The sequence below is a fragment of the Vitis riparia genome, chromosome 1 (genome assembly GCF_004353265.1).
Source record: "Vitis riparia cultivar Riparia Gloire de Montpellier isolate 1030 chromosome 1, EGFV_Vit.rip_1.0, whole genome shotgun sequence".
Taxonomy (NCBI): domain Eukaryota; kingdom Viridiplantae; phylum Streptophyta; class Magnoliopsida; order Vitales; family Vitaceae; genus Vitis; species Vitis riparia.
Window position 1 is genome coordinate 6,633,168 of NC_048431.1, and position 20,404 is coordinate 6,653,571.

Below are 20,404 nucleotides of genomic sequence, written 5' to 3' on the forward strand. Positions count from 1 at the left end.
AGTTAATTTTTTTAAAAAATATATACTAAAAACCAATGTTGGCAACATCACCTTATATTGAAACTAAAGTCAACAATGTTGATTCTTGGGATTATAAAATTGCACACTAAAATCAATATTTGTAGATGTGGTTTTATTTCACACCTTTAATAAAACCAATACTGATGATTATTTTGCAATTTTTCTTATTCCTATAATTTTTTTTTAAAATTATATTTTCCACAAGGTATTAAAGAGAAGTAGAGAATGACGAAAATGTCCAAGCAGGGTCATGTCTCCAAAAGAACCAAAACCCTTTTTTTTTTAAGCTTCGTGGGCTAACCCGAACCGGATGGATCCGGGTCCCAATACCCAACCCTAGCTCCATCCTGAGTGGAAACTGAAAAACCCTCTGACATCAGGTCACCAAGCAACCAAGAGTTCAGCGACTGGCAGCGCAAGGAGAAGGGAAACGTCAATTCCAATTCGCCACCCAGTAGAAAAGGACACACCGATAGAATTGTGAATCCATGGAGGTGGAAGGATCGTCGAAGAAGATGATAGCAACACAGGAAGAAATGGTGGAGGCTAAGGTTCCTCTGGGGTACAGAGACCAGTGTGCGCACCTCTTGATCCCTCTCAACAAGTGCAGGCACGCCGAGTTCTACCTTCCATGGAAGTGCGAGGCCGAGCGCCACGTCTACGAGAAGTGTGAGTACGAGCTCGTTATGGAGAGGATGCTTAAGATGCAAAAGATCCAAGAAGAAGAAGCCAAGCTCAAGCAGTCCCAGAAACAGCCCATTCCTCTCATTCCCAAAACTGCCAATGCTTAGAATTTTTCGATCTTCTGGTTTGTTCTTTTCATCCTTACTCTTGCTTTTTAAATTAAATCTTGGGTTTCTCCTTGAAATTTGGATCGTTTCTGTTTTCTAGGGTTTATTAATTACTGGGTGTCTGCACAAATCGAGCCTCTGTGGTTGAAATTTTTCTGGGTTTGTGCTGGTCGGTTTTTGTTCAAGGGCGTAATCTAGGGTTGGTTAATGAGAATGTAGGGGTTTTTGATGATTGATTGTTATTTGAGGTTCTATTGTCTAATAGTGTCATGCACAATCTAGATTCTGTTTATGAAATTTACGGTTTTTGTTAATGGGTGCTTGTCCTTTGTAGCAATCTCCTTTGAAGTAGTTAAAAAATTTAGGGCTATGCAATTGGTACCCGTCAAACATTTTCTTTTTCCTCGTATCATATTTTCTTGAGAATTGGGCGAAGAGAAGTAATTCGTCTTGTAGGTTTGCATTCTGGAAGTGGAATGCATGTTTTAATTATCTGTTGGCAAGCACATGAATCGCTTGATGATGTGATTGTTTGAAAATCTTGCCCTTGATTTTGTGATTACCATTTCTATAGTTGTCTAAGAGATTTTTGTTTTTATCTTGGTATGATATGGAGGTTTCCAATGACAGGGATCTTATTGGCCGGTTGATTAATTTGAAATTTAAATGTTTTCTGTGTCATGTCTGTTGTTAAAAATGGTAGTCATAGAAGATCCATGTAATTATTACCACAGAGGGTTTGTGATTGAGATTGAGCTTCAGTTCTATTCATGCAAATGTAGTTACAGTTCTGATCTGATCTTGTATTGCCCACATAAAATGACAAATTCAATCTTAAATTGATATTACCCTAAAGAATTCTTGCGCATACACCCTGCAAACTCTCTTCCCCTTAGGCTTCTCAGAGGTTTGATAATCATGTAATGCTGGGGACATGTAAAAGTTATAGGTCAGCTAGGATCAATTTCCCTGTGAGATTACTCACACTAAAAGTCCAGCATGTTCTAGGGATGGAAAAGAAACAAAGCTTCATGACAATCATGTAATGGTCCAATCAAGGAGGATCATCGTTTCTTTCCTCGTATCTAGGTTGCAAGAGTTCATGTTTGTGTTTAGATTTTAATCAAGGAAATGCACAAGGATATTGACAAAAGTAAATTGAATAAGATTTGATTCCACCACTAAAAATTATCTTAGACCTTTTCCATATAGCTATTGATTACTAGCTATTGACAACAACGGTGCAACCAATGAACCATTGGTATTTCTTTTTGTGCCTCGTATCTAGGTTGCAAGAGTTTGTGTTTGGATTTAGATTTTAATCAAGGAAATGCACAAGGATGTAGACAGATAAATAGAATAAGATTGATTCCACCACTAAAAGATATGGTAGACCTTGTCCATATAGCTCTTGATTACTAGCTTCTTTATTGTAGTATCCTTCATGTTGTGAGAAAAGGATTCACCCAAGGTTGTACATAGAAAAGGCATCATGGCTATTGGATTGTTTAACAGCACTGAAGTTCCTATTATTCTATGTTTTGTTTTTATAATTCTTCATTTATTTGTTTGGGACAGTTCCTATTAACTTATGAAACCATAAAATGATTGGGTAATGTGCCTTTATTGACTTCTTTATGTTACAAAAATCTAGCATGTAATATTATGAGAAAATATTTGACGATCACGCACACTTTTCTCCACTTAGGGTGAGACAGACCCTTTAGATTGACCTGTATTACAAAGATTTTGGAATAAATGATTTTCGACCTTTAGATGAGTTCAAAAAGATGATCATAGCTTTAAGATTCCTTGTGTCCCTTTTGGCAAGAATTTTTGCAATGTTAAAGCACTTCACAAAAGGGTTTGAGAGTGCATCCAGTTACACAATATAACATTGTAAGGCGGATTAGATTTGGGGCTTTTGAAAGTCTGAAATGTATGGAGTTGGCCCTAAAAGATCACCCCTTCAAATCTCTGCCCAGTTGGTCTAGGGGAGTGGTGGAGATAATTTTTTTATTTAAAATTTATTGATAGTTTTGGTATGGGTTAGGTTGTGTTGGCTATTTGCATTCTTTCTTTTCTTGTCTTTTGTTTGCTGTGCAGTTTGTATATGTTGAGTATTTTCTCCTTCTTAGGCAGTTACTTAATTTGCATATCCCAAAAAAAAAAGAAGAGTGATCCAATGGGGATCATAGGGATTGGGTTCCACAATCATATCATGGTAGTTAAATCGAACCTGATAGGATATTTCATGTAAACCTGATTCCAAGGCTATGGCCAGGTTTAGGTGTTACTGATGTATTATGATTGTGTTTGTGAGGCAATAAAACAGGGCGAAATTTTTACTCATTTGAATTTGGTACGTGGTAAAGAGAACTAATCCACTGATCTCCTATGTAATATCTGTTGTGGTGACATAACATATAGAATATAGTGAAAGGATTCTGCCTACTCATTGCTCTTATGGAACATAGTTCTTTTAGTATAAAAAAATATATTTAATAATGACATGATATGGATAGAGAGACAACTGATTGCTCGAGGACAAGAGAGCAATATGCAAGGATCAAATGCTTAAAATGTGACTAAATATGTGCAGAAGTAGAACACTGTACTGATAGACAATGCAGGTGCATTTATTTAGTGAAGGTTTTTACACAAGGCTGAGTAATTCGATAGATATCTGAGAAGTTTATACTTTCTTTTTCTCATAGAGGGCTTGCAAAAAGACTGATAATAACTTTCTAGATGTTTATTATAAAGGCATCTATCAACCTTGCTGATGATTTGAGAGAATTAGGAGTACAGATGGTGAATTTTCAATTAGCGTTGATGGAAATGAAGAGAGTAGGATCATTGTTGTAAAAAATTTACAATACGATACAATATAACTATTTGATATTTTTTTTTTTAGGGAAATCAATATGTATTTTATCTTAAGTGTATCTTATGATAAATATATACTATGCAATACAACGATATATATACCTTTAGCTATTTTTCAGAATTTTTAAGAAAATTCAAATTAATGTTACTTCTTAGAAAAAATATTGTTTTAGTTTGTTTAAAATGTACACAATAAGGTTAGAAATTAATCATAAAAAGAAAGAGGTAAAATAATCTCATATAAAAAGCTACATTCTTATTGTTAAAGGCTATATTGGAAATTAATTAAATTTATTTTTACAATAGATATTGAAATTTTTTTATTTGAATCATTTGAATGTTGATGCACACAAAAACAACACATATAAGCATGTATGCATAGTTAGAATTTAGAACTAAAAATTGTATAAAAAAATTCAAAAAGTTTATTTATTTGGATTTTTTAATGAACCTTTATGAAGAACTCATATTTTGTTAAATCAAACTTCTGAAAACAATGGTATTTAATGTTTTCTTATGGTATGATATGGTTTAACTCTCAAAATCTTGTCATCTCTTTATAGATGGGGTGAGAGAGCGAGCGCAAAGAGAGAGAAAATCAATTGGAGATTCGGAGGAGACTGAAGGGGCGTAGATTTGTAGTGGAATCGAAGGTGTTTGAGATCAAAGTAGAGGAGAAGAAAGGAAGACCGCAAGCTACTTTAGTGGAGAGAAAGAGAGGAATCTATTCTTGGGTTAGGCTGGGACCGACAAGTCTAGGGATCTTCCTAGAAAGCTTGAATCAGTGCATTAAAGAAGTGAAAGCTGGAAGATGGGAAAGGGGCTAGAAGGAAAATTGGAGATCTTACTCCCTAGTGCAAGATGAGAATGGGGGGGGGGGGGGGGGGGGGGGTTTGCTTTCTCCGGTTAGGTGTTGTGGATTAGGAGATGAAGAGTTACAATATCTTCATCCCGAAAGGTAGAGGAGAAAGGGGAGGTTGGTTTACTATCGCGGAGATGTTACAGAGGATGGGAGTAGTCATTGGAAGGAGGGAAAGAAAGCAGGAAGAGACACTACCATTGAAACCTATTTTGGAAAAGTCTTATGCGGAGGTGGTTAAGATGCCGAGAAGCAGAGGCAAAGATTTAGTCAGGGTGGAGGTAAGAGAGAAGGAAATTAGCAGAAATTTGAGAAAATTAGAGCATTGCCTCGTCGGATGTTGGAACCCTAGTTCAACAAGAAGAGAAGATTTGGAAAAATTGGGGATACTAATGGCAAAAGCTTGGGGGCTAAAAGGTAAACTAGGGATGGCAAAAATGGAAAAGGGTAAGGTGTTGTTGGAATTTGAATCATTGGTCGAAGCTAAGCGAGTGCTCAATTCTGGGAAGAGATCGTTTGGAGGGATTCATTTGCGTTTGGAGAGTTGAAGCCCTAAGACTGGGTGCTTGGTTGAAGGAGAGAAAAGAAGTGCGGCTTGGGTAAAAATCGTGGGGTTACTAGTCTTCTTATGGGATTCGATCATATTGAGAAGGGTGAGGAAGGAGTGCGGTGGATTTTTATCTGTTGATTCCCAGAAGGAGAAAATGGAGGAGTTATAGTGGGCTCGTATTTTGGTGAAGATGAACGGCGAAGCCCTACCTAACGTGCTGGAGATTTGGATCGAAGAGGTCTGTTACTCCCTAATTCTATGGTGGGAAATTAGGCCGTCACTGAGAAAGGCATCGTTCGACAGTCGAGGGAAGACAAACAGCTCAAGAGATGAGGTCAGGGGTGATGTTAACGCACGCATTGGCTCGCGCGTGGTGGAAGAGGAGGGTGACGCGAGGCTCGAGGTTCTGCAACAGCCAGCCTAAGGGACGTGTGGGCAAGCGAGTAGGTCGGGGCGTAAAGTGGACTCAAGACGGAGCCAAAATGGGTCGATGGCCCAGCCCTTTGAAGGACTTAAGTTGGTGAGTGGGCTTTTTAAGTCAGGCCCATTAGTGGATTTAAAAGATTTTAAGTTGGCAGGTGGGCTTTCTAAGTCAAGCCCATTAGCGGATTTAAAATTAAAAGGGGTTGCAATGGCTGAAGATGGGTTGTCGTCTTCAAAGGATTTTTGGTGGGTTGGTGAAGAGGAGAATAATGCGACTATTGGGATAGACGACTTGGATGGGGAATCAAGCCCAGGCCCTTCTCAGCTTCCTCTAGTGGACAGAGCCCAGAATGTTATGACCCATTCTTCAGCCTGGTTTGGCCCAAGAAATTGGAGCAACTCAGAATCAGAGTTTATTAAACTCTGGGTGACGGAAGGAATGAGGAAGCAGCTGGTAGAAGAGCAACAGACAATGGAGAGGTCGAAGACCGATCAAGCTTTAGTTGAAGAAGCTTTGAGGTATGGGGATGATTTTGTTTCTTAGGAAAGAAGGGATTCTGTGTCCTCCATCTCATTCTTTTTCTTTTGGTCGGACTCCAATGATAGGGGAGTATTACGACTTTTCTAGGGTAGTAGGTGAGGCAGTTCAGGGGGAGATTCCGTTGCATAGGGTCATTGCATCTGGAATTACAGAGGGTGTTACCACTGCCTGTTGGGATTTGATAAAGGTGAATAATGGTAGCAATAAGGAAAGAAGAGTGGAGTTGTGTTCAACTCAATATGAGTCACAGGAAGACAGGGGTTGGGAGGAGAATAGTTGGGAGGAAAGCAGCTTGGCAAGGTTCAACAACTTTCTGGGTTTCTCGACAGAGGGGTTGGAGAAGGATATTCTAGCTTTTTTGATCAAAATTAGAAAAAGAAGGGAGAGAATTCATAGTAAAGGTTTATTGAAGAAATCAAAATTTGAAAGGGAGTTAAAGAGACTAGAGTGCTCAATTAATTATGAGGGAGAGAAGATGCAGAAATTCCCCATGCAGGGAAGAGAGTGTCAGCTCTCGGAAGTCCCATGAAGATCAGATTGTTGAGTTGGAATGTGTGTGGAGCAAATGACAGCTCCAAAAGGAAATTAATAAAGGCTCTCATAAGAAATTAGAAGGTGGATTTATTTTGTCTTTAGGAGACGAAAATTCATGCAGTGACTGATGGCGTGGTGAGGAGTTTGGGCATTGGAAGATTTTTAGAATGGGGGACTTTGGATGCTTTTGGCTCAGCGGGAGGAGTTTTGATTTGTTGGGATAAAAGGACGTTGGAAGTACTAGATTTGGAGGTGGGTCAATATTCAGTCTCTTGTAGGTTCAGGAATGTGGAAATGGGTTTGTCTGGATATTCATGGGAGTATATGGACCATTCACTAGAGAGGAAAGGGAATGTTTGTGGGAAAAGCTAGGGGCGATCAGAGGAATTTGGGAAGACCCCTGGTGTTTAAGGGGTGATTTCAATATCATTTTATTTCAAAGGGAAAGGAGTAGGCAAGGGAGGTTAACAGCAGCGATGAGAAGATTTGCTCGGATAGTTGATGAGTTAGGGCTAGTAGATTTACCTGGAACGGGGGACAGAATAATCAGTCTTAGGCTAGATTGGATAGATTTTTAGTGACTCAAAATTGGCTTGATCAATTCAACAGAGTCCTTCAGAGCAGGCTACCTAGACCTACCTCAAATCATTTCCCTATTTTGCTAGAGGGTGGTGGTTTAAGAAGAGGACTTTCTCCTTTCAGATTTGAAAATATGTGGCTTAAAGTAGAAGGATTCAAGGATCTCCTACGGAGCTGGTGGCAGGGGACTGTTGTAAGAGGTAGTGCTAGTTTTAGACTGGTTGCAAAGCTGAAGGAGTTAAAACAAAAAATTAGATCTTGGAATAGGAATGTTTTTGGGAGGCTAGAATTTAATAAAAAATAAGCTCTTCAACAATTAGAGTTTTGGGATTTGGTGGAAAGTGAGAGGAGTCTATCAGAAGAGGAAACAGAGATAAAAAAGGAAGCAAAGGAAAATTATAAGAAGTGGGTATTATTGGAAGAAACTCATTGGAGACAACTTTGAAGGGAAATATGGTTAAAGGAAGGGGATAGAAACACATGATTTTTTTCACCGTATGGCAAATGCCCACCGTACAAATAACTCTTTGAATAAAATTAAGATAAATGGGGTGTGGCTGACAAAGGAGCAAGATGTGAGGGAAGGGGTAGTTAATGCCTTTCATCAGTTGTTATCAGAAAGTTCAGAATGGAAAGCTGATATTGAGGGGTTGCAACTCGATCACCTAAGTCTCCAAGAAGCTGAGAGTTTTGAACTACCTTTCTCTGAGGAAGAAGTTCGATCTGCTTTGATGGAAATGAATAGAGATAAAGCCCCAGGCTCGGATGGCTTTACAGTGGCATTTTGGCAATCATGTTGGGACTTTGTGGAGGAGGAAGTCATGGAAATGTTTAAGGAATTTTATGAACAAAGTTCCTTTATCAAAAGCCTAAATACCACTTTTTTGGTGCTAATCCCAAAGAAAGGAAAGGTTGAGGATCTTAGGAATTTTAGACCTATAAGCTTGTTAGGGGAATTGTATAAATTGTTGGCTAAGGTGTTGGCAAATAGACTTAAGAAAGTGATAGGAAAAGTGGTTTCCTTGGATCAAAATGTTTTTGTGATGGGTAGACAGATCTTGGATGCATCACTAATAGCAAACGAGGTGATTGATTCCTGGCAAAAAAGAAAAGAGAAAGGGCTAATCTATAAATTGGATATTGAAAAAGCTTATGATAGCATCAATTGGCATTTTTTAATAAAGGTTATGCAAAAGATGGGTTTTGGGTCAAAGTGGATGGGATGGATGTGGAGATGCATATCAACAGCTAAGTTTTCCGTCTTGGTAAATGGGGTGCCGACAGGGTTTTTTTCGAGCTCCAAGGGATTGTGACAAGGAGACCCTTTATCTTCTTACCTCTTTATTATGGGAATGGAAGTGTTGAGTGTTCTCATAAGGATGGTTGTTGATGGGGGCTTTCTCTCAGGGTGCAGAACGAGGAAGAGGAAGGATGGAAATGAATATATCTCATTTGTTATTTGCTAACGATACAGTTTTCTGTGAGGCAAAGAAAGAGCATTTAACTTATTTGAGTTGGACATTGTTTTGGTTTGAAGCTACGTTAGGCTTAAGAATCAACTTGGCTAAAAGTGAAATCCTTCCAGTTGGTGGGGTAGAAGAGGTTGAGGAACTGGCAGTGGAGTTAGGGTGTAGGGTGGGGTCTTTGCCCTCAACTTACTTGGGACTGCCTTTAGGGGCTCCACATAAATCACTTTCTATGTGGGATGGGGTGGAAGAGAGAGTGTGCATGAGACTATCACTTTGGGAAAGACAATATATTCCAAAGGTGGAAGAATCACTCTCATAAAGAGCACGATGACTAGTATGCCCATCTACCAGATGTCTCTATTTCGAATGCCCAAGGTAGTAGCAAGAAGACTAGAAAAATTACAAAGAGATTTTCTATGGGGAGGGGGAAACTTGGAGAGGAAAGCCCACTTAGTTAAATGGAAGGTGGTGTGTGAAGATAAGGAGAAAGGTGGGCTAGGCATAAGGAAGCTAGAATTTTTGAATAAGGCCCTTGCTTGACAGATGGATATGGAGATTTGCCTTTGAAAATGAAAACCTTTGGAAGAAGGTGATTTCGGTGAAGTATAGGCAAGAGGGCCTTGATTGGAGGACAAATGAGGCTAATGGGACGTTTGGAGTGGGGGTTTGGAAGGAGATTTTGAAGGAAACAAATTGGTGTTGGGAAAATATAGAGTTCACAGTTGGTAATGGTACTAAAATTAGATTCTGGACTGATCATTGGTGTGGCCTTGCAGCGTTGTCCCAAAGTTTTCCCCAATTATATGCTTTGGTTGTCCATAGGAATGTAAGGGTGGATGAAGTTTGGGATCCGAATTTTGGACAGGGAGGATGGAATCTAAGTTTCATTAGAGCATTTAATGATTAGGAGCTGGATTTGGTAGGAGACTTGTTAACTGTTTTGAGGGGCTACAAGCTAACTTTGGAGGAGGATTCAGTTACTTGGAAGGGTGGGAGAAATGGAAAGTTGGTGTTAAGGAAACGTACAGATTGCTAATTACACCTAATAACATTTCTTTCCCGAAGAATTGCATTTGGGTGGCTAGAGTCCCAACCAAAGTTGCTTTTTTTGTTTGGGAGGCTACGTGGGGAAAGGTTCTTACCCTAGATAGACTCCAAAAAAGAGGGTGGCAGCTCCCAAATCGTTGTTATTTGTGTGGCTGTGAAGAAGAAACTGTAAATCATATACTTTTACACTGTAGAGTGGTCAAAGTTCTTTGGGAGATTGTCTTTGTCTTGTTTGGCATTCAATGGGTTTCCCAAAAACAGTAAAAGAGGTGTTAATTAGTTGGAGGGGCCCTTTTGCGGGCAAAAAAAAGAAAAAGATTTGGAAATCCATTCCGTTGTGTATTTTTTGGATGGTTTGGAAGGAAATGGATAGATTAACTTTTAGGGGGGGTTCTTTAGCAGTATAGAAACTCAAAAATTCTTTTGTATGTAACTTGTGGAGTTGGGCTAGATTGTATATTGGAGAAGAGTCCTCTTCACTTAAAGGTTTTTTGGAGTGATTGGCATCTACTTAAGGGCTGGTGAGGTTTTTTGTTTCAAAACTTGCTTTTAGAGGTTTAGGCTACCTTACATACATCCTGTATGTTTTGTGGTTGTTTGCCTTTTGATAATATACTTCATGTTTATTTATCAAAAAAAAAAAAATCTTGTCATCTTTCATGAAATTGATTATATATTACTTTATATTTTTTGTTTTCAATATATGTATATATATATTATACATTTTTTTTTTCAGTATATAAAAACCTTAAGATACATGATATGATATGATAAAATATATGGAAAAATAGAAAAATGATATACGATACAATCTACAAGTTAATGAGTATGGGTAAGATTTGTGATTGGGTGTTTGCAAAAGCTCATTGATAAAGAAAAAGTAGTAAAATTTTCATTTTTAACATTGAGACACAATTGTGTTGGAAAAAGGTGATAAGTTGCAAAACAAACACTCGTACAATGTTTGATGCTTTCGAACCTAGGTAGTGTTTTTTTTTTTTTTTCATTTTAAATTTGAATAGGCTTGAATTTGACTTAAGCATGAATAGAGTTGAATGTTATTAAGTGTTTAGGTTTATTTTTTTTATTAATATTTGAAATGTCGTTAAATATTGAAGTTGTTTGTTTACATTATTCTCCGACAATTGTTAAGTGTTAAATCTATTTATTTTTATATGTTAAAAATGTTTATGAAATTAATTATCATATTTCTTAATTTGAACAAGTAGTAATTTAACATATTTTCAAATATACCAAAATATCATAATTTATTACCTTAAAAAATGTATAATATTGAATTATATAATCAGTTAAAAAAATTGGTAATTGGATAATAATTATGGTTTCTATTATGATTGTTGCTAAGAAAATGTTAGAAAAGTTTCTAAGTTAACACTTGTTTCTATGTGATATTTTTGAATTTATGAATTTGTGATTGAAATATGTATTTCATTATTGAGATTCATTCATTAAATTTCAGATTTTTAATTTGGGAAAGAGTATCAAATCCTAACTTTTTATTTTTGAAAAATAATTAGAGTTTTTGTTTCTTGTGGTTGTTTAGATGAGCAAATGTTTTTAGAGATCTAATTTAAAAAAAAATCATAAAAATTGATAATAGTTTATTTTGGTTGTGCTTTTCCCAAATTATTTCAGGCAAGGATAATGGTCAAAGAGTTTGTAAAGCAAATTGGTTTAAGACTCAAGTCAAATAATAATAAGAAGAAGAAGAAGAAGAAGAATAAAACCAACCAAACAAACAAGGTCTTAATGAAGTTTTGGACATGTGCAATAGCAAGTGTCTTTTACCTAAATGGCAGGGAAATGTATTGGCACGTTTATTTTTGGAACCATCAATGTATTGGGATGTTAATTCTCTTGTTACTTTCTGGAACAACCATCGGCAACAATACGATGGATTTGAAGTTGTATTCTTTTCATGCATCTATCTTGCCGTTTCTCTACTCTGAGCCTCTTTGCTACCACTATTATTTTTTTCCTTTTTGGTAGAGTATTTGAAAATGTAAGTCAGCTTTAATTAGTGTCTTCTGTATTTTGGTCAAATTTTTCTTTGCTCCTTACTAATTCTGCATTAAATACTGGTTCAAATTTATTACAGGAAGCTTGGAATTCATGGGATGGGTGGACGCTTTGATGTTTGTTTCTGCTGTTGGTGGGATACATTTAGGAGTGTTTCTGGGGATGACTGTAACAGACTCCAGATATTTTCTTCTCTATTCTCTATCACTTGTTTGACCGTGTTTCAAGCGGTGGAATAAGAATAAAATTCCTCATGAAGATTGATTTTATCCAAGATAAAATATCATGTTTCTTCTACCTCTTCTCATAAAATATTGTGCAAGACTAGATCTCAACTCCCTCCAAAATCTATTGTGAAGAAATTAAAGAATATAGGGCTTTTTTTTCTTTTTTTTTTTGGGTATTTCGTGATTTGCTCTAGTTTATGGCTTGAGTTTTGATGTTGAAAATTTTAGATGCCTGGTACTGATTGTCTTAAACTCAGTGTATAGGAGGGGTGTAGGATTTTTTAGCATGTGCCATCCATCAACCCAAACGATGGTATTACATCCAGTTTAGAGATATAACCCATTAGTTGCATTCTTTAAAGCAGGGGTACGTTTCAAATGGTATATGGTAGGTCAGATGCTGGAATATTGTTTCTTTCTGCAATGATGCTATGGAACATTAGTAGTGTGGGTTTAACTAGTGCTAGAATCTCATAATCTACGCCCAAGCAACATTGTTGTGCGAGAGAAAAAAAATCCTGTCTTCATGAATGAATGGAAAATCACTTCCTTTTCTGCTGGGTGCGAGCTGTTTTCTGGCTGCAAGCCTCTGCATTTCATTGAAGGTATGAACAACGCCCCAACCGATGATTAAAAAGCTAGCTCTGAAACAAAGACAGGCGGCTCACATGAGTAAACAAACAACAGGATTTCAGGGAAAACTTTTCATTTTTGACATAAAATCTGTGTTTGACTGAAAAAGAGAACTGTTTTCTGGTTTTGAGAACCGAAAAAATTGAATAGGTATTTGACAATATGCCATTGAAAACAGGTTGCAAATCCTTTATTAATTATAAAATCAATGTTATGCTATGTCGTTGCCATTTTGACATAAACTTTGTGAGGGATCGAACGTGCTTTTACATTTTCTTCTATAAATATTTTTGGATGTCATTGATATATTGAGAAGTTTAGTTGAGGTTTAGTTACCCGTTATACAATTTGTAACTGCTAATGAAAAGAAATTCATGCATGGATCCTAACCTTATAGTTTGAAAGTAGTTCAAGGAAACGATGAAGGTGTGTGGGAGCAAATAATTGATCTTGTAAAGAGCACCACTTTTTATTTAATCATTTTGACATCACCTAAATCCTCTTACCAGCCTCTCATCATTATGGCATTTAAACCTTCTGTATTTATTACTTTCTATCCACAAACACACATTCTGAAAGGTGAAATGGAGCTGGAACCTCCTTTGCATAATGATCAGCAGAAGCTCTCTGAGAAGAGGTTAGTCTCTCTCTTCATCTCAACAGGATTATGTATTTATATTTAATGCTTAAGGAGTTTTATACTCCTTCAATATGAAGCAATGTAGTGATAGAATCCATTTTTGGCATGTTTTCTGACTTCTTTGTGTCAGATTACAGTAAAAAATATGCCAAAAAGTTTAATATTTCTAACAAATCATAGTAATTTGGTTGAGCTGTGTTAGGTTGTTGGGAAAAGTTGCAATTATAACTGGGGGTGCAAGAGGGATTGGAGCAGCCACAGCAAAATTGTTTGCTCGGCATGGTGCCCATGTTATCATAGCTGATGTACTCGATGACTTGGGGTTCACTCTTGCCGATTCAATAGGCGGCCGCTATATACACTGCGACGTGGCCAAGGAAGATGACATGGAGTCAGCTGTTCAGCTGGCACTCACATGGAAAGGCCAACTAGATATCATGTTCAACAATGCCGGCATTGGAGGGCTGGATGGCAGCGTCACCAACATTGACATGACCAAGATGAAGGCCCTTCTTGCAGTTAATGTGAACGGCAACATACATGGAATCAAACATGCGGCACGGGCCATGATCAGAGGGCGAAAAGGAGGGTGCATCATATGCACCTCCAGCTCCGCAGCCATCATGGGAGGCCTAGCATCACACGGCTACACATTGTCCAAAGAGGCTATTGTCGGACTCATGAGAAGCACCGCTTGTGAGTTGGGGGTGCATGGAATCCGCGTTAATTGCATTTCGCCACATGGGGTCCCTACAGAGATGCTTGTGAGTGGGTACCGGAAGATCCTGGGAAAAGCGGATGTGACGCCTGAAGAAGTGAGTCGAATTGTGGGGAAGAGAGGGAGCCTGCTGCGTGGGAGGGGTGGGAGTGTGGAAGACATTGCACAGGCCGCGCTGTTTTTGGCCAGCGAAGATGCGGGCTTCATAACAGCACACAATCTTGTCCTTGATGGGGGTTTTACTTCTGCTTGCAGCGACATGAATTTCATCTACCAAGAACCGACTTGAGTTTGATATACCAAGAACAACGATCAGTCAAGCATGCAGAGGGGGAAAGAGAACAGAGTAAAGCAAACGGCTACCATGGACAATCCTTTCTAATTCATACAGAGATCAAAAGGATGTATCTAATCTTATATGCTAAATTTATTTCTCAAATGGCTAAGCACATATCATTATGCCTTCAGGTACTGCTAGTAATGTCCTGAATTCCAAGTAATTGTTTCCCTTATACCAAGAAAATGCCCTGTTTTAAAAATTATTTCTTTCATCACAAAGGCCTGGATGCCAAAATTATTCAATTTCAATGGTAAAAGGTCTAATAAAAAACAAACTAATTGATGTTAAAAACTGCATAAAAAGGAGACGTGTATTACCATAAAGTGTAGAACAATTAAAATATAAAATAAATATTTTCCTTCGAGATTTTGGCAGTGGCCATGAGGCCTATTTCGATGAAAGGCCATTGAAGACCTACTCTACTTTTGTGCCAAGGGCCACTGACTTGGCACTTAGCCTGCCCGCAACGGCGCGCCGTTTGGTCTGCGACTCTGCGCAGTCTCCAGTACGTCTTCCTTCTGATTTTAGCAATCAAGGGGTAGGGTTTCCCTCATGGAAAGAGACAGTTTTCATGATTGATTTAATGATTGGTCGATGCGGCTGATCACTGGAATGTAGAAACAGGGGCAAGGCATGTTGGCTTATACACTTGTTATTGGACATTGAAAAATGTTGAGTGCTGGGGGAAATGCTGTTGTTGGTCAAGGGGATTCGGAGGTCAGTGTCTGCATTAGGTTTATGGTTGGATTCTAACTTTGATGGAAATTGTATACAGATCAAATTCAGAATTGCTTAATCATTTCTCCCTCTAATAATGACTGGAATCTAGTTGAAATATTTTGAATCCGCATTTTTAGGTTTTTGCTTACCATTTGTCACTTTTTTCTTATTCATTCTTGCTTGTCAGTCCCGAAATGTGCTTGTTGCTTGGCTTGAAGTTCATGTTTTCAGTTCTATTTCTCTGGTAAACTTGCAGACAGGGAGACTGCTTGAAGAGTCTAACCAGGAAACCGGTCATATGAAGACAATAACATTACTTTGGAAAGCTGAGGATGGTTCGCATTTTCTCAGTGGTCCCTGGATACCTTCTATTGATCGCATTCTCAGATTTTTTCTTGATCTTGTGGTTTATCTATTCACTTGGATCTGAAGAACCTAAATTTCTCCCACAAGCTGATGAACTTTCTGGCAAATAAATTCCACTGTCTCTGTTAAACATTATGAATAATTGATGATTGTCCTTGAAACAAAGATGGTTTATCTTTGGTAGGCAAATTTTGTGTTGTGAAGTCCTCGAGTATCGATTTTAAGGGTTGAGATGAATTGAATTCCAAATTCAACAAACCATGAGTAGAATTAACTCAGTGAGAGGGAAAAAGTTAGTTGGATGTAGAAAAAGCTTGAACAATTGAGATTGCAGATTTGTAAAATTGCAACTGCTTTGTGACAGACCACTTGTTAACTACAGACTACTACTGGTAGTGCTGGAGACACCACCTACTTATGAAATATAATAAATATGTTGATTATTGTTATGTCATGTCTACATATCTTTCTCACATGTACTGAAAATGACCTTACTGATGTTAAAATTTAATACCAATAATGTTAGATGGCATCGTCAAAATTTAGGAGTGTTAATTTAGCAAGAATTTGAATTAGTCACCTTCTTGTTTTTCTGGGTGTATGCCTTGTTAGTCGAGGATTTTAAGCTTGAACTTGAATTTATATCACTTTGGATGTACTTAATTTGTAATTGTTCCCAAAGGTTTAAAACCTGACTCTTCAACCATTTGTCCTTGCAACATGGGTATGCAGTATGCACTAATGATTCAAGGGCCAACAATCCAGTCTGGCTAGTCCTCAAGGTCCAAAGGAATAGTACTCATATTTACAAGCTATTGTTTAAATAGTTAGTGCTATTGTCCATATATGAGCCTAGATAAGTTTGCTACTCAATCAACATTATCTTTCTAGGACCAGGAAAATAGTTTTTAATTTATCATCTATATAAAGGCATAGGAGATGTAAATATATGGATGATAGACATAGATCCCATGTGCCATCAATGCTGCTTCTTTCATTGAATATCTATTCATTATGTACTGTATCATTTTGTCTAACTTTGATGCCTTTTTCTCATTCCAGGTAGTGCTAGGAGATAGTCAGATGCATTACATGTCAGTTCATCATGCTGAGAAGTGTGGGGCCAAATTCTTTGACAAGGAAAATATAGGCTCACCACCATTGTTGAACACTGTGATTTGCCTTATGTGTAAACACTCGAGTAAATTATGATCTTGCATTTGATTAGATTCTTCAAGAAGTAATTGGAGGTGTGAAATGGTTTGGACCTATAAATGCCTAAGCATACAACCCTGATGGAAAAAGGTTCGTCACGACTTCTTATTTCTGATTAAGTTCTTAAATTATTGATGAGCAAAAGCCCCATATTTTTAAAGTTCAATGGAAATGCTATCAGAGTACTGGTTTTGCTTGTTTTATTATCTTTGCTTTCTAAATATTTTGAACACCTTGATATGCTTTGTTATTGGTTTTGTCCTTATCATTAACCAAAGATTAGAATTAGTATACTAAAAGATTCTAATATATAGAATGGTTCCTAGCTATAAATATTATGAGACAATTGAGGAAAAATAGTATGGTAAAGAGATTTTGTTGAAAATTTTAATAATAATTCCATAAAGAATGATAGGAGCCTAATGGTGAGTGCCCCAAAAAATCTTGTGTGAACTATAGAGAAATTTTATATGTACTTGGGTAACACCTTCTTTGGCTTCCTTCCATGAATCCTTAATTTATGTTTAAAAAATAAAAATAAAACTAGAGTTATTTGGTGTTGTGAAATAGTTGTAAGCTTACTAAGGTGGTGTTTTTTTTTTACTTAATTCTAAATAGAACTTTAATGCTTAATAGTATTAAATATTAGGTTGTTTGTTTTTATAGTATTTTATTTCTGTTAAGTATTAAAAAGTAAAAAAAAACCAATATGTTATTTTTTTTATTTAGAAAAAGCTACATATTTTGGTTTTTTCTATTTAGTAAAAAGTTTATAATAAGTCATGAAAAAGTAGAAAAACAAACAACCTAAATTCTGAAAACAAATTGCTTTCAGCAAAAAGCCAAAAAAACAAACATCACCTAAGACTAAAATTGATTTTCAAAACATTTCCAAAAATCTTCTATGTCATCTCTGAGCTTCTAGGCGATCTTTGGAGGTTGTTTGCAACTTACCTATATTTCTGTTTTTTTGATACCTTTATTTTATTTTTAACATGTAACCTCCACTTTTGAGAATTTTGGTTAAAATGATTACAAAACTGGTGTCCACCAACTATTTTATTTATTTTTTCATTATTGAAAAAAATAAATTCAGTGGAATCAGTTGGAGAATAACACTATGGTGATGACCCTATAGGCAATAGTTTCTGTTGTTTCATATTTTTTAGAAATTTTTAATAGGCATGCCTCAAGCTCATTGTTATTGACGCCTTATCCTGCCTTTTTTTAACTAGAAAATTTCCACTTTGAACTTTGTCCCATCTTCCTCCATAAGGAACATAATGAATAAGCATCTTGATTGTTAGGCAACTGAGACCTGTAGGCAACCACTCGTAGCAAGTTATCCAAGTCGGAGCTGAAAGTTCTGAAGTTTCCCATTTTACACCTCATGAACTCAAGTTTTTGTGCAGTAAATTCCCTGCACCATTCATTCCAAGTCATAATGCATTCACCATGTCTAAATACAACTCTGCCAAATGAAAGGCTTAAGATAATGTTTCAAATTGAGTATACCTACATTTTTTACATCTTTTTAATAATAGTGAGAAAGTTGTATTAGGGTTCAAATTGTAATATTAATAATAGTCATAACTCAAGTTTTCAATTAAGAAATGAAAATGTTATGTGTACAATAATATTAAATGTTGATATGGTTGTCCAAACCGATAAGTAGATGGACTTCTTTTATATATATATAATAACATAAAACTCACAAACACTAGGTTGATCAAGGCTAGTGTTTGATTCTATATCTTTAAGATAAATTTTACTTTATTCAGGTGCTTATTGATAAAGATGATTGTTTCGTAGGATTCAATGATCACTTTCTTATGATACTAGCACCATAAATCACAATAAACATTAAAATCACTTGATGATTTGTACTCTCTTGTTTCATTGGATGAATGTTTGATTAGACTTGATTGCTAGAAAGGAAATTAGATTAGACTTGAAAGATTTGTGACTAAAGGGAGAAGGAATAGAGAGAATCTATAAGATGAATAAGAAATGCTTAAGAGAGTCCCTTATTTATAATTATAGTCGGTGGCTATTGGGGTTGTGTTTTTAAGGCACTAGACGTATGTGTTGGAGTCATTTTCTTAAACCTATTTTTCCAACTCATATTTTATACATAATCATGAGGGTCAGCTAATCCAATCTAGGTATATTTCCTAGAGGGTGGGGTGTGAATTGGGTATTTGTCAATTTTTGAAAACCTCAATTGCAATTATGGATGAGGAGAGTGTAAGGTAAGACATAAAATAAGGAGAGACTGATAAAGACAATGCAAACACTATTATAGTGGTTCGACATTTTGTCTATATCCTCTCCTTGTAGCTTCAATCTCAAAACTTGGATGTAATCCACTATAAAAAAAAAAGGCTTTCTTAACCAAAACCCCTCCTTATTTACACCAAGACTTCAAAGTTCCAATGGACCTTTGCAATTCTCTACGGAGTATCCCTAACTTCTTTCTCTATCTCTCAATCACAAGGTGGTATGAAGAGAAATAAATGACTCCAAGGTGATTTTTACAAGACCTAACACTTAGATAATGATTACAAGAATAAAAGTAACCAGGCTTTTAGGGGAACAATCAAGGATATGCAAGTTTCAAGGTAAATGCACTCTTTAATTGTTTTGACACTCACAATGAATGCAATTTGATGTTGGATCATTGGAGAACATAAATGAGAATTAAGGAACCTTTATGTAGAATATGGAAGCGAACTAGCCGTTAGAGACAACTAATTGTTGTTTCGGCTGATTGGGTAGTCGATTGTAAGGTTGAATCGAAAAAACTCTCCACAACTCACTATCAGTGAGAACCATTTTAGCACACTTGGGGGGCACCCACATGGGCACCACCAATCAGCTGTCACTGAGTCCAAGCCTCCAATGCATTCCTTTTATAAGTTTTCAACTCATGCTCCTTAAGACTTCTAATATATTAATGTTTGAAAGAAACCCTTTTTAAGTTTAAAAAAGTTACTTCAAAATCTGGCTTTGGAAACTTTTTAAGATGTAAACTTTAAAATGGTATTTTTCATGAAAATTTGATTAAGGTTCATCTTTGATGATTTTTGGCATGCTTAGGAAAAGTTTTAGACTATATGCTTATTATTGATTGCACATTTTCCTAGTCTTACACGATTTTAGAAATAAACACTGTATTCAACCAAATATTCTTTCATTTAAGTTCTTGTCTTCAAATGGATCCTACTTAATAAAACTCTTCCTCACCTAATACCCTTTTTTAACCTGTACATACTCCATAAGAACTATTAACTATAATTGTTATGAAAAATCATGATAAAAAATAATATTAGGTAAAAGAAAATAAGAGAAGGAAAATAGAAAGCATTCAAAGTACATAATTAATTTATATGATTTGACTTAAAATCTATAATCATGGGTGAAGACGAAAAAAAAAACTTTTAGTGTTTGGAACTTCCACTATTGTTCAAAGAAATCTCATAATTCTTAAATCCCAAAGCCCATTTCCACCTAAAAGGAGACTCTCTACTCAAATTGAAGGTTTGTGCTAGTGCACATCTTGTAATTTGCACACCTCTGCTGCATGGATGGATCTCTAGAACTATGATAACAATTTCTTGAGGGATATTTTCATGAAATAAAGTTAATTAAAGTAGTAAAGTTTGAATGGGTGTTAATTGTTAATTGATGCAAAAATGTGCAACAACTTTAGATTTGAGATAGTAGTTTAAAAGAATTATTTTTTTATTCAGACGAAATATCTGAAAATAAGTTTTGGCTTTAAAAACAAAGAGGAAAAAGA

The 20,404-nt window shown here is 36.4% G+C and overlaps 3 protein-coding genes across 6 annotated transcripts; all 3 read left to right on the forward strand.

The window, feature by feature from the left end:
* The first annotated feature begins 378 nt into the window (after positions 1–378).
* Positions 379–12,055, forward strand: LOC117919798 (NADH dehydrogenase [ubiquinone] 1 beta subcomplex subunit 7). Its single transcript, XM_034837056.1, has 2 exons — positions 379–829; positions 11,823–12,055. The coding sequence occupies exon 1, from the start codon at positions 510–512 to the stop codon at positions 810–812; it is 303 nt and encodes a 100-aa protein (XP_034692947.1). The 5' UTR covers positions 379–509; the 3' UTR covers positions 813–829; positions 11,823–12,055.
* Positions 12,056–12,200: 145 nt separating this feature from the next.
* LOC117919788 (short-chain dehydrogenase reductase ATA1) lies at positions 12,201–14,500 on the forward strand. Its single transcript, XM_034837045.1, has 2 exons — positions 12,201–13,240; positions 13,446–14,500. The coding sequence occupies exons 1-2, from the start codon at positions 13,125–13,127 to the stop codon at positions 14,248–14,250; spliced, it is 921 nt and encodes a 306-aa protein (XP_034692936.1). The 5' UTR covers positions 12,201–13,124; the 3' UTR covers positions 14,251–14,500.
* Positions 14,501–14,659: 159 nt separating this feature from the next.
* LOC117922936 (eukaryotic translation initiation factor 3 subunit I-like) lies at positions 14,660–16,721 on the forward strand. 4 transcript variants are annotated; one of them, XR_004652588.1, is made up of 3 exons: positions 14,660–15,018; positions 15,278–15,374; positions 16,450–16,721. XR_004652588.1 is itself a non-coding variant. In XM_034841170.1 (3 exons), the coding sequence occupies exons 1-3, from the start codon at positions 14,971–14,973 to the stop codon at positions 16,597–16,599; spliced, it is 348 nt and encodes a 115-aa protein (XP_034697061.1). In that variant the 5' UTR covers positions 14,660–14,970; the 3' UTR covers positions 16,600–16,721. The 4 variants fall into 4 exon arrangements, 1 of the variants encoding a protein (XP_034697061.1); XR_004652586.1 differs by having other exon boundaries at positions 15,278–15,356; XM_034841170.1 differs by having other exon boundaries at positions 15,278–15,427.
* The last annotated feature ends 3,683 nt before the right edge of the window (positions 16,722–20,404 follow it).

Excerpts from the sequence above, each read along its gene's own strand:
- LOC117919798 (XM_034837056.1), top strand. The coding sequence starts at position 510 with ATGGAGGTGGAAGGATCGTCGAAGAAGATGATAGCAACACAGGAAGAA.
- LOC117919788 (XM_034837045.1), top strand. The coding sequence starts at position 13,125 with ATGGCATTTAAACCTTCTGTATTTATTACTTTCTATCCACAAACACAC. Across the intron at positions 13,241-13,445 it reads CAGAAGCTCTCTGAGAAGAG|GTTGTTGGGAAAAGTTGCAA; the intron begins GTTAGTCTCTCT and ends GAGCTGTGTTAG.
- LOC117922936 (XM_034841170.1), top strand. The coding sequence starts at position 14,971 with ATGTTGAGTGCTGGGGGAAATGCTGTTGTTGGTCAAGGGGATTCGGAG. Across the intron at positions 15,019-15,277 it reads TTGGTCAAGGGGATTCGGAG|ACAGGGAGACTGCTTGAAGA; the intron begins GTCAGTGTCTGC and ends GTAAACTTGCAG. Across the intron at positions 15,428-16,449 it reads GATTTTTTCTTGATCTTGTG|GTAGTGCTAGGAGATAGTCA; the intron begins GTTTATCTATTC and ends TTCTCATTCCAG.